The 13,279-nt window shown below is 39.8% G+C and overlaps 1 protein-coding gene across 4 annotated transcripts in view; it reads right to left on the minus strand.

Moving 5' to 3' along the window:
- Nucleotides 1-265: 265 nt before the first annotated feature.
- LOC106603105 (leucine-rich repeat and calponin homology domain-containing protein 2) overlaps nt 266-13,279 on the minus strand; it is a 78,158-nt gene continuing 65,144 nt past the window's right edge. For all 4 annotated transcript variants that reach the window (XM_014196333.2, XM_014196332.2, XM_014196331.2 and 1 more), the window contains 6 exons: nt 12,370-12,420; nt 12,174-12,237; nt 6,647-6,753; nt 5,361-5,498; nt 5,176-5,253; nt 266-4,515 (listed from right to left, as the gene is read on the minus strand). In XM_014196333.2, the coding sequence (XP_014051808.1) occupies nt 4,396-4,515; nt 5,176-5,253; nt 5,361-5,498; nt 6,647-6,753; nt 12,174-12,237; nt 12,370-12,420 (558 nt within the window). In that variant the 3' untranslated portion in view covers nt 266-4,395. The remainder of the gene's footprint in view (nt 4,516-5,175; nt 5,254-5,360; nt 5,499-6,646; nt 6,754-12,173; nt 12,238-12,369; nt 12,421-13,279) is intronic.

Raw genomic sequence — 13,279 nt, forward strand, 5'->3', positions numbered from 1 at the left:
AAATGTATGTATGCATGACTGCAAGTCACTTTGGATAAAAGCGTATGTTGAAAATGGCATACAGTAACTACTTATGATAATGCATACTTGTTGGTACATCAAAGATCCACACAAGGCCTAACTGTCAGACCTAACTACCCGATACAAAATCTTTCACAAGGCAATAAAAACATGTAATTACGATGTTATTATTTAGTTATACTTTGTAGCTTTTAACAATGATTTCCATCCAAGAAAATAAAGGACTGTCTTCAAGTGTAACCAGTTATTTTAAAGAATTTCACTTTATTTTTCCTTTGTTTTTATTTTTTAGAAACACCCCACAATTTATGCAGAGGATATATACACACACGGGGCTCGTTCATCCGGGATCCTTGCATGCATTGTTTCTTTTTAAATACAAAACCTGTATGTACAGAATACATCAGAATGATTCTCGGCAGTATAGTGTGTAGATGATTCTTCCTGCTTTTTTAATCAAAGAATTGAAAGCTCAAAACAGCATGAGTGACGTAGACGTGAGGGACAAGTGGGAAAGCAGACTAGGCTAATGTGGATGGGTCTGGAGGAAGATGGTGCAGGTTTATAACATATACAGTATACCATGACACAAAGCTTACTAATGCTCTGACATGGCAACCAATTAGGAATGAACAATTCATTTGGTTTTAGGATTACCGAAGTATAAGGCTTGTATGAAAGTTGTTTGATATAAAGAATAAGGAACAATAGCTGGTAATTATGTTCTGTCAACAAACAATTGTAAATCTTTATGTCTTGTGTCAAGAAAAGCTCAAGGAATGATCGCTGTGTCCAACTCAAACACCAGTTAAAGAGTCTTGTCACATTGGTAGGCTACTTGATGACTATAATTACAACTAAGCCTTGTTGAAGTGTTGCCTTGAGGGCCTTGGGACTTTAAAATAGAGGAGATGGGCTATGTTGCATGTTTCTGGGATGAGTATAGAGATAAACAAATGGGAACACTAACTATTTATAAGTCAGAGACAACAGCTCTTGTTCTGGCGATGTAGTGGGGTGGGTGTTCACTGGCAGATAAAAGACGCGTAAGGCATTCTGAACAGGGGAGGCAGCCAAACGGAATACATACCGAAACCACCAATCATCACTTAGAACATAATAAAATCATCTATACACAAAAATGTAACTGCATCAGAGATACATTCCCAAAAACGTTAGTCAAAGCACAGCACATTCCAATCAACAGATAAACAGACACAAAGCCAACTAAAAGAATGGAATGTTCTCTCTTGTATTGGCAATGTATTTACAGCATCCCAGCATCATGTCATTAATAAAATGCTTGACCTTTAAAAAACTGTGACCATACATGAGCTACACACACACACACACACACACACACACACACACACACACACACACACACACACACACGCAAATAAGAGATGAGCTTCATTGGGAAAGTGACAGTAAAAAAACCGATAGACATGGGAGTGGGAACAACAGTATTACTGACAACATAAACAGCAGTATGAGTAAGGAGTGTCCACATCACCAACAAACTAACATGGTCCAAGTACACCAAGACAGTCGTGAAGAGGGCACGACAAAACCTATTCCCCCCGCATGTGACTGAAATGATTTGGCATGGGTCTTTAATAACTCTATATTACCTATATAACTCACATATTACCTCAACTAACCGGTGCCCCCGCACATTCACTCTGTACCGGTACCCCCCCCTGTATATAGTCTCGCTATTGTTATTTTACTGCTGCTATTTAATTACTTGTTACTTTTATTTGTTATTCCTATCCGTATTTTTTAAAACTGCATTGTTGGTTAGGGGCTCGTAAGTAAGCATTTCACAGTAGGTCTACACCTGTTGTATTCGGTGCATGTGACTAATAAAATTTGATTTGAAATACCATTGTTCCTGCATCCCACACAAAAGCACATTTGAAGTTAGGAATGGATATTTGCAATAATAGGACCATCATTACTAAATGGAAACCAAATGAAACTCCCTTTAAGTGAAACTATTCGCAGCAGGAACAATGGTTTAGATTTCCTGCAATTTGAGGTTAATTGAATCGGACTTTGAGACACCTAAGGACAAACCGTACCCAAAAGCTAATATATTAATATGTTTTTTTAAACACTAATTTGTTTACAAACCTGATAGCTATACTTTTAGTTAATGTTTGAGACAGCTTTTTGGCTATTAGCCAATCGGGGGTTTCTCAACGAGATCAAGGCACGTGAATGCATCCAACTGGTATTTACGTTTTCACAACTGGTAAATTCCTACCTCCCACTCAAGGATGAGACAAGTTTTCCACTAGTAATTACCAGTTGGAGGGCTGTTCAAATGGATTTTTCCTAGTTGTATGTGGTAAACATAGAGAATGGTAGAGATCTTCATACATGTTTCATTATGGCCTCTGTGAGCGCACAGGCAGCGCCATTGAGGCTGTAGTCAATTTGACTACTTCTGTGAGTTGGCAAACAAACTGAAAGGGTGCATACTGCCATCTAGAGTGTGTTGTTTGAACAGGTATAAAGCCAAGGATGGCAATTTACTGCCACCTAGAGTTATGGAATGTTTGCTCATGAGTATAATTTATTGGTTGATGCCTCCTGATGACCCGGATGGAATGATGTGATCCTTCCTTCACCCACAGGAAGTCCCACCCAGTTGACTCCTTTAAAAATGGTGAAGCCCTCAATGGCAATGCCAAAACAAGTTTTATCAAATAGAGTCCTCTATCTAACTCTATGGTGGTAAATTACCACTTCCCACTATTTGTATTTTTACAAATGCAGCATTAAAGCAGGACAATATCATCAGTTTGGAGCTAAAAACTCCTGTCACATAACTTAAGGGGGTCATCAGGGATGAAACAAACAAACAAACAAAGCACATAAATAGAAAAAAATAAATAGATAAATAGTCTCCCTGAAAATATGTAAGATTAATCTATGGGATCACCTAATTGCTTATTTTGTTTTCCTTATTCGACGTTTTGCAGATGTGAATCCAACCAGAGGAGCAAGTTGTAAACTTAAAGATGAAATATTTCAACATAATAAAAAAAGTTTCAAAAAAAATATGTTTCATTGCATCAAATGACCAAAAGATAAAATCTCAGGATTGTATGTGTATATGGTACAATATCCCAACAACATACCCCTGTGCTTTCAACTAGTCCTATTGAAAATGAACATGTGGTTCAAATCAAAGCTACATGCAGTCACAGTAGTCTTATGTCTTTAGGTCTGCATTTGACAGAAGGTCCCGTGACAGTGGGATGGCTCTCTCGTATACTGTACAGTGTGGTGAGCTATTAAAACCACCTGCAGTACCTCAGAGCATCCTCCCTTCACCACAGCAGAGCAGTAGACAGATGGGTCACTGAACATGAGACCAACACCATCAGCAACCTTGTGCAGGAGAGAAAGTCTCTACGCGGATGTGCTGCAGTTTTAACATCCATCTGAATCATGGACACCATGCTTTTAAAAGTAAACTTAGCATTCTTCCCCCAAATAGCACTGTTATGGACAGTACAATAACTCTAGTCAAATGCAGACTGTAAGAAGTGTGTGTACTGGGGTTTAGCTACTGCTGGCTCCTCTGAGGTAAAGCACTGTTAAGGACATCCCAAGCTTTACCTCTGAGATATCAAACAGAGGTATACTGTGATAGAACACAATGCTCTTGTACAAATATGACTCAAAATCCAATTTGAATGCTAATTTGTTCTACAAAGAAAAGTCAAAGAGGTTAAGGACCACTTGAGTTATGTGGTATGGCTGGTGGGCCTGCATGCAGTTAAGTTCTCTGGGTAAGAGTGTGAGTACATGCCTTTAAAACAGCTATCGCTTCACTACCAATGTATTTTAATACCGAGAGTTGAAAACCCAGTGACTTCAGTGTTGGCACCACTAGGTTCAATGGTGTCTGACCATGGGCCAGTCAATATCACCATGGTGACAGACAGGTCTTCATCTTCACTGCGATTCCCTCCTTAGTCTGACCTCTGACCTGGCTTTATGTTCACCAGCACTCATAAAGTCCACACTGCGCAGGTCACACAGAGTCACACTGGTACTCTACACACACACACAGTACAGTAGGGTCCCCTGAGGGTAGGACATGACAGAAGCTAACAATCTGATGGATGGGAGGCAGGTCCCAGCTGACATCATATAGAGGATCTGAATTAACCCCTCCATCTCCTGGCTCAATCAGCTGATAATGGACTCCATGCAACCCCCGGCCCCTCGCCCCTAAGGGTTCTCTGGTGATGAGCGGAGCGGGCTGGAAGCCCCCTCCTCTGTGGGGTGTAGGACTGAGGGGGTGAATGGCTTGACTGGACAGGGTGGGTGGAGGCAGTGTCCAGGCTGCTGTTAGACAGCAGACAGCTGGGTGGGCTTGGAGGCTGGCAGATCCAGTAGAGCCTGGACAGTCATGCCCACCTTCACCAGCCCACGCTCCTCTAGGATGTGGTGGGGCAAACACAGCTTGTCCTGCCAGGGCCAAAACACAGCATGCAGTCATCACCAGACCTTTCAAAACACTTAAAAGGACAGTACAAGTGAATTGATGTTTATATCTCTGTCATGCTGCTCTGGGTATCAGTCTATTTATTTGTTGAAAGATGTTGTTGTTGGCAAGACAACGCAGTTGGCTAAACCCCAAAGAGTGGCACAGCTCAACCTATCCACATTAACTTCAGTAAATCGGACAAAAGTTTATTTACAGATGGTTATCCAAAGATGTTTTTCATATCTGTAGCTGTTCTCCTGGTTAGGGAGTGTACCACAACTGGGGAAAGAGGAATATCAGATCTATGGGTGATGACAGCCGTGGTATATCAGATCTATGGGTGATGACAGCCGTGGTATATCAGATCTATGGGTGATGACTGCCGTGGTATATCAGATTGTATACCAAGGGTTTGACAAAACATATATTTTTTTGTACGGCTCTAATTACGTTGGTAACCAGTTTATAATAGCAATAAGGCACCTTGGGGTTTGTGTTATATGACCAATATACTATGGCTAAAGGCTGTATCCAGGCACTCCGCATTGTGTTGTACATAAGAACAGCCCTTAGCTGTGGTATATTGGCCATATACCACACACCCTTGGGCCTTATTGCTTAATTAAGTGGTGTGTGTTTACCTGTGGCACACCAAGCTTCTTACAGGCATCCAGGAAGTTTTCCACATTCCTGCGACACTTGGCCATGCTAAGCTTCGGCTGTGGGACAGAGTTGGTCAACAGTTACAGCCATTTTGTTTATTCTCGGCTGGTGGTTTGCTTCGGCTTTGGGGATTTCAAACAACAGGTTTTCAACTGGTGCTTACCACTGCGGGCGAGGGTACATGGATGCTGGCCACCGACCGAGGACGAATGTGATTGGCCAGATGGCACAAGACAACGCCATCCATCAGAGCAGCTCCCACATCGTCCGGCAGCAAGACCTTCAGTCTGGACTCCAGGTTCTAAGAGGAGTCACAGAAACAACACGCTCAACATGGATTCTGTAGATCCCTGTGGAATACTGTCGATCACCTACTACAACCGCTATCGCAAGACATGGAGGAAGATTATTTTACAGGAAGATTATTATACAGGAAGATTATTTTACAGGAGGAGTTTGAAGTAACCCACAGTGTTACCCAGAGTGACCCACCGGGATACTGTGCTACCTGCAGCTGTCTGGAGGAACAAGTAGTGACACGTTGAGAATTCCGAGGAACTCCAGACAACATTAAAGAGCCCATTCAAGGCCCATCAGAGGAAAACATCACAGAATTGTAGTATTATACTGTATTCTTTGGTAAACTCAGTCAACTGCTCACTGTCAACTCTGCCAATAGACTATTTTGTTCACACCTCTGTTGGAAAGCTGGTGATTTTCCATAGCCGTTTCACTCGTACCCGTATACAGGTTGAAAAGGGCAGATTTGGGCATAGATAAACAGCTAAATTGTAACGTAACATCACAGCGCTGCATGGGTTTTGACTGACAGCCGTTCTGAACTTGACGGACCTCGGGTGATAAGAAGTTGCCCTCCTGCTAATTGTGCAACTTTAGGACATTTTCTGTTGTCCAAGTGAAGGAAATGCTGTAAATAAAGATGACTGTGTATTTTGAAAGATAAGACGTTGAGGAGTAAAATAAATACCGCTTTGATGTCATACAAGCAAGCCGTGCACTTCACATTTCCATATCATAAAACTCATGTCATATACAGCATCAACCTTTACGATCACTATGTTTGATGTACAGTTACAAGATGACATGGCGTCATACCCTGGGATGTTCTGAACAGATTGAGGTGAACTGTTGTGTCCTCACCTTTGGTCTAATAGTTTTACCATCATCTCTAAACTCTTCCCTTTGAATTGCTACCATGGTTATGCATATGCTTTTCATATTTCTTCTGTAAGAAATATTATTTCAATTTATCCTCATCCATATAGGCCAATAAGGGGTTAAAATTAATGAAGAAATAATGCAGGAAATTTGTATAATGAAAAGGACTGCTACATAACACCTTTTGTGAAGTCTATAAAGTCTAAATCAGGTTATTGGTGGTGTCTTTTGATCATGGTGTGTCATCCTGTGTTTTCTGAACCTCCTGACCTGCCGTAGGAGGCCAACCTGCTCCATCTCCTCCCTCAGGTGTTCCATCTTCCTCCGCATGGTGAAACTGGGGTCTGACGGCTCCTGACGGCTGCTTCGACAAAAAGCTATGACAACATATAGGAAACATAGCGTGTGACAAGTTAGGCCCGTAGGCTATACTGTACATTGGCTACATTTTATACTGTACATTGCATTATATTTTACATTTGTCATTTAGCAGACGCTCTTATCCAGAGTGACTTACAGTAGTGAATGCATACATTTCATTTCATGCATACTTGCCCCCCGTGGGAATCGAACCCACAACACTGGCGTTGCACACACCATGCTGGCGTTGCAAACACCATGCTCTACCAACTGAGCCACAGGGAATCTATATCGTTGTCAAAGGAGATTGTTATTCTTAGCCCTGTCTACGGTACCCATGTGGAAGACAGGAGTTTGGCGTGTTAGGGCAGCACAGCATTTGTTGATGGAAGTTTTTCCCGGTCATTATCAGTGAATAAAAAGATAAAACACCAACCTTGATCCGTTTGTCATCTGTAAGCTGATCAAAACGCAATCTACACCGCAATCTACACTGGGCAACCATTACTGTAACTTTGGAATGTCCAGACCATGGTTACTTCTAGGCCAGTGGAATGTGTATTTCAGTGTCAAACAAGTTTTGTTTAGTTACTCCCTTTAGTGTGGAAATCCTGAGCCCTCACTAAAGATGTACATGCATGGAGGATAATAAATACTATACATTATATAATAAAAAACTATTGCTACTCCTAAGGAAACTCCTTAGTAGCCTTTCTGTGGGTTCAACACAACATTTCTTCGTTTTTGTAAACTATTTATTGATAGCCGAATACCATGGAAATTCCACTGAACTCCTCCAACAATTTTACTTGGAAGTACAGTTCAGAAGGTCATCTCATGCATCATTGTTAACTTTGTCTCTTTTGCATTGGTAACTGGAACTGCAGTCAAAATGTCCAGTGATTGACCGGGGAGCACAGAACAGAGTGTAACGGTCAGGAACACATTGCCCTGTTTGTTGGATTTCTATGAAATCCCTAAATAGTTCCTCTTCTCTATTTATATAATTTTTAAATGGGGAATATGCAGTTCAAACAAAGTGCCACTGATTTGGTAAACAGCTGAGGGATGGGGCTGGAGAAAAGTAACCACTCACAAATTCATAGAGCTATGGATGCAAGGACTGACCATGATATCAAAATTATATGTTGAGGCTATACATGTTTTATTTAAAAAACAAAAAAAATTACAATTAAATTGTTTACAAACAATTGAGTAAAAAAGCGTATGTTCTGATGGGGTACGGGTTGAACTAAGCTCATGAGGCATTTCTAAGTAAAATTATTCAAGAGTCAATACACTACCAAAACGCCTACGAGAGCGAGAGCGAGATAGATATATATCCATCTAGATAGGTGAATATCACATATGGAATCATGTAGTAACCAAAAAAAGTGTTAAACAAATCAAAATATATTTTATATTTGACATTCTTCAAATAGCCAGACTTTGCCTTGACAGCTTTGCACACGCTTGCACTCTCAACTACACTACAGTTCAAAAGTTTGGGGTCACTTAAAAATGTCCTTGTTTTTAAAAGAAAAGCACATTTTTTTTGTACATTAAAATATCATCAAATTGATCAGAAATACAGTATAGACATTGTTAATGTTGTAAATGATAATTGTAGCTGGAAACAGCTGATTTCTTAATGGAATGCCTACATAGGCGTACAGAGCCCCATTATCAGTAACCATCACTCCTGTGTTCCAATGTCACGTTGTGTTAGAAATCCAAGTTGACCATTTTAAAAGGCTGAAAACTGTTCTAATTAAAGAAGCAATAAAACTGCCCTTCTTTAGACTAGTTGAGTATCTGGAGCATCAGCATTTGTGGGTTCGATTACAGGCTCAAAATGGCCAGAAACAAAGACATTTCCTCTGAAACTCGTCAGTCTATTCTTGTTCTGAGAAATGAAGGTGAGAAATTGCCAAGAAACTAAAGATCTGGTACAAGGCTGTGTACTACTCCCTTCACAGAACAGCGCAAACAGGTTCTAGCCAGAATAGAAAGAGGAAAGGGAGGCCCTGGTGCACAACTGAGCAAGAAAGAAAGTACATTCGTGTCTAGTTAGAGAAACAGGCGTCTCACAAGTCCTCAACTGGGAGCTTCTTTAAATAGTACCCACAAAACACCAGTCGCAACGTCAACAGTGAAGAGGCAACTCCGGGATGCTGGCCTTCTAGGCACAGTTGCAAAGAAAAAGCCATATCTCAGACTGGCCAATAAAAAGAAAAATATGAAGATGGGCAAAAGAACACAGACACTGGACAGAGGAACTCTGCCTAGAAGGCCAGCATCCCGGAGTTGCCTCTTCACTGTTGACGTTGAGACTGGCGTTTTGCAGGTGCGATTTAATGAAGCTGCCAGTTGAGGACTCCAATGAATTTATCCTCTGCAGCAGAGGTAACTCTGGGTCTTCCTTTCCTGTGGCGGTCCTCACGAGAGCGAGTTTCGTCATAGCACTTGATGGTTTTTGCGACTGCACTTGAAGAAACTTTCAAAGTCCTTGAAATTTTCCGCATTGACTGACCTTCATGTCTTAAAGTAATGATGGACTTTCGTTTCTCTTTGCTTATTTGAGCTGTTCTTGCCATAATATGGCCTTGGTCTTTTACCAAATAAGGCGATCTTCTGTATACCCCCCTACCTTGCCACAACACAACTGATTGGCTCAAACGCATTAAGAAGAAAGGAAATTCCACAAATTAACTTTTAAGAAGGCACACCTGTCAATTGAAATGCATTCCAGGTGACTACCTCATAAAGCTGGTTGAGAGAATGCCAAGAGTGTACAAAGTGGTCATCAAGGCAAAGGGTGGCTATTTGAAGAATCTCAATTATAAATTATATGTTTAACACTTTTTTGGTTACTACATGATTCCATATGTGTTATTTCATAGTTTTGATGTCTTCACTATTATTCTACAATGTAGAAAATAGTAAAAAATAAAGAAAATCCCTTGAATGAGTAGGTGTTCTAAAACTTTTGACTGGTAGTGTATGTCATTAATTTAAATTGATGTAGCAATCACAGATTGCCCCTTTAAAGCCGCCCAGAGGTAAATTCAACCTTTTACGTGTACGAAAAAGTATGCATGGACTACTGGATAAGAGCTTCTACTAAATTACTGATATGTAAAATGTACACACAACAGTTGACATTGATTGTATTTGCATCACACAAAAATATCTTGAGTCACACATAATGATAACTATATGGGGTATGACATTTAGCTCATCACCCTCATTTAGCTCAGCACCCTCCCAAGCAAAAAGGCAGTAACTGCTCATTTGGTCGAAAATGAGTTAAGGTCATTTTTGTTACATTAAATACATGCTTAATCATGTGGACAAGTATCCTGCCTCTATTGTATTGTGTTTTGGAGAAAATGGAGGTCGTATTAGCAGTAACTGCAAAAAGTTACTGTGAAACCAAAGTAAATGGCAGTAACTGAACTTACTGCCTTTTAGCTCGGTTTCAACCTGCCCTTGGCTGCAGTTACTGCGTTTTACCTTGGTTTCATATCATTTTATTCTGATAGTGATGCAATCGAACCTGTAAGATGCTGACTGACAGCTCCACACACACACATTGATAATCTACAGATACAACACCATGGCACAGCATTCCCGGGGGAAAATGATGGTTGAACTTGCTCTGAAACGCCGACATCCAGACACTGGTAAGAACGAGCTAGCTAAGTAGATCTGAGATCAAAATTAATTAGTTAGCTAGCAATATGAATATGAACATGTAAATATGTTTAAAATATATTCTTAAAGCTGTTATTTATTGAATCAGTCAAAAAAGTGTATTTTGAAAAAAATACAAATAGAATGTTATTAGCATGTTATTATGTTATAATGCTATTATTACAATCTCATGGTCATTTTTTATAATTTGTATTATCTTACATCATACTTCTATCATGTTCCATCAATATATATATATATTACAAGACAGGTAATCATTTCATGTAATTCAAACAATTGCAGTGCTGCTTTTCACATTTATTCTTATAACAAGACATGGGCTACTTGTCAAACACAGTATGTAATGTGACTGACGCAGACCCTACATCTCTATGTAAATTCAACTGGTATCTTAGTGGAAGACACACAAAGGATGCAGTTTCATCTCTGTTACACTGTCAGTAATTACACTCCTCTTGTACTAATAGCATAAATGAGAAGTATAGTAAACTAACAAATGAAAATGGCAGATACTGCTCTTTGCTTTGGTATTACCCTGCAATTTATAACTGATAAGGGATTTATATGTTTAAATGTAATGATTAAATAATTCTACCCTGAAACTTAACTATTAGTGATTATTAGTTATGTAGCATGTATAGTGAATAATTAAAGTACTAAACGTAAGTCCCATAATGTTTAGTAGAGACCTGTGAGGAAGAGAAATGTATGTGTGTATGTGTGTGCCTAAGAGAATACCGAGAACAATTGAGACTGTTTGGCTCGACGTGGCTAGAACTCAGAAATGTATCATAGGACAGGGAGTACTTCTCAAGGTTCCTCTAATCTCGGGGGAATGGAACGGACAGCGCTAGGTAGTGATAAACAGTGGTGAGAACTCTGGGGAGGGATACAACTCACCTACTGTTCGTGTGTATGTATGTGCGTAGGATATCTACTGTTTGTGTGGATGTATGTGCGTAAGTAGGGAATGAACTATAAAATGAATGTCTCTGTATTATGGACTTCAGAACATTCTCTGAATAAACTGTACGAACCTTTTGCATAAGCTGAGTCTTTGCCTAATTATTATTAACCCAGTGTCTTACAAACCTTGGGGATTAGTCAAAGCTTATTGATTGTTAGTTATTATCATTGGGATTGAAAATTATCTTGACAATAACATATCATGCCAAGGAAGAAGGCAGTAACTGCCGTTTAAGGGTCAAAGGTCATGTCAGAGGTCAGGGTCAACATGAATAAAACAATGTACTCATAGTAAGGCAACAGATCATTGCATCTCCAATGATCTCCCTAGAATTCATTTGGCTGGACAATTAAAAAAACTTTAAAGCCATTTTTCTCAGCTCCACTCTATGAGCAGTTACTGCCTTTTTGCTTGAGAGAGCAGAATAGAATGCCGAAGACGTCATAAGCAATGTATCGCCATGCTTGGGACTTGCCCTGACTGACAAGCTGTATCAGTCCATACTTCACCAGAATCACTATATTACATTACAGATACAGTAAAATGGCACGATTAATAGCCTGCATCATAATTGCACAACAACCTATTCAAACTCATTGCTCCACCACATGTTCTCTGTTTTACAATTATTTAGAGTTAAAAACCTTGACTTGAAAATATGTGCCACTTGTATTGCCTAATCATACAATAATAAATAAAATCCTTATAAAAGGAATGACTAACCCCTGAACAGTTTAATTCATACAGGCTTACCTGATCTTGGTTTAAGGCCAAACACTGTGAGGGTGGTGCTGAAATCAGCGTTCCGCAATACCTCCTGCACACAAAATACATCATTTGATTATTGGTCAGACAGAACAACCAATGAGGATATTTGCTTGAGTATGTGCTTACATAATTTGATTGTAATGTGCTTTTACTGTGCATGTGATTGGATAGCGAATCTCACCTCACACTCGTCATTCCCACTGGAGTTTCTTCGGGCACTCTGGCACTTGTTCTGTGAGAAGAGAAGATGCATTAAGAAAAATATTTAATCCATGCCCTAGAACCTAGTTCGCAGTATTGTAAATTGCTCTTCGTTACTCTTTTTTTGTATGGTCATTAGCAGAGTTTACGTGATCTAAATTTTTGCTTCACGACTCCAGCAATTTGTAAAAATGAAAAAGTAGATATGAGCCACAGTTTAAAAACTCTGTGGATAGTGCTAAAACAATGCGATATCTGAATTCTGCCCTCAGGCTTGGAGGGAAGCAAAAGTACTTAAGCTACTCAAGAATAGTAAAGCCCCCTTTACTGGCTCAAAAAGCCAACCAATCAGCCTGTTACCAACCCTTAGTAAAACGTTGGGAAAAAATTGTGTTTGTCCAGATACAATGCTATTTTACTGTGAACAAATTGACTTTCAGGACGCTTATAGGGAAGGACACACAACAAGCACGGCACTTACACACAAATGACCGATGATTGGCTGAGAGAAATTGATTGTGGGAGCTGTTTTGTTAGACTTATAGATTATAGTCTGCTGCTGGAAAAACTTGTGTTATGGCTTAATACCCCCTGCTATATAGTGGATAAAGACTTACCTGTCTAACAGAACAGAGAGTGTGTTGTTTAATGGAATCCAGGTAGAATCAGGAATTCCACAGGGCAGCGGTCTAGGCCCCTTACTTTTTTCAATCTTTACTAATGACATGCCAGCAGATTTGAGTAAAGCCAGTGTGTCTATAGCGCATTCGGAAAATTATTCAGACCTCTTAACTTTTTCCACATTTTGGTACGTTACAGGCTTATTCTAAAATGTATTTGCCCCCCCCCATCAATACACACACAATACCCCATCATGAAATAATAAAAAA

The sequence above is a fragment of the Salmo salar genome, chromosome ssa04 (assembly GCF_905237065.1).
Source record: "Salmo salar chromosome ssa04, Ssal_v3.1, whole genome shotgun sequence".
Classification (NCBI taxonomy): domain Eukaryota; kingdom Metazoa; phylum Chordata; class Actinopteri; order Salmoniformes; family Salmonidae; genus Salmo; species Salmo salar.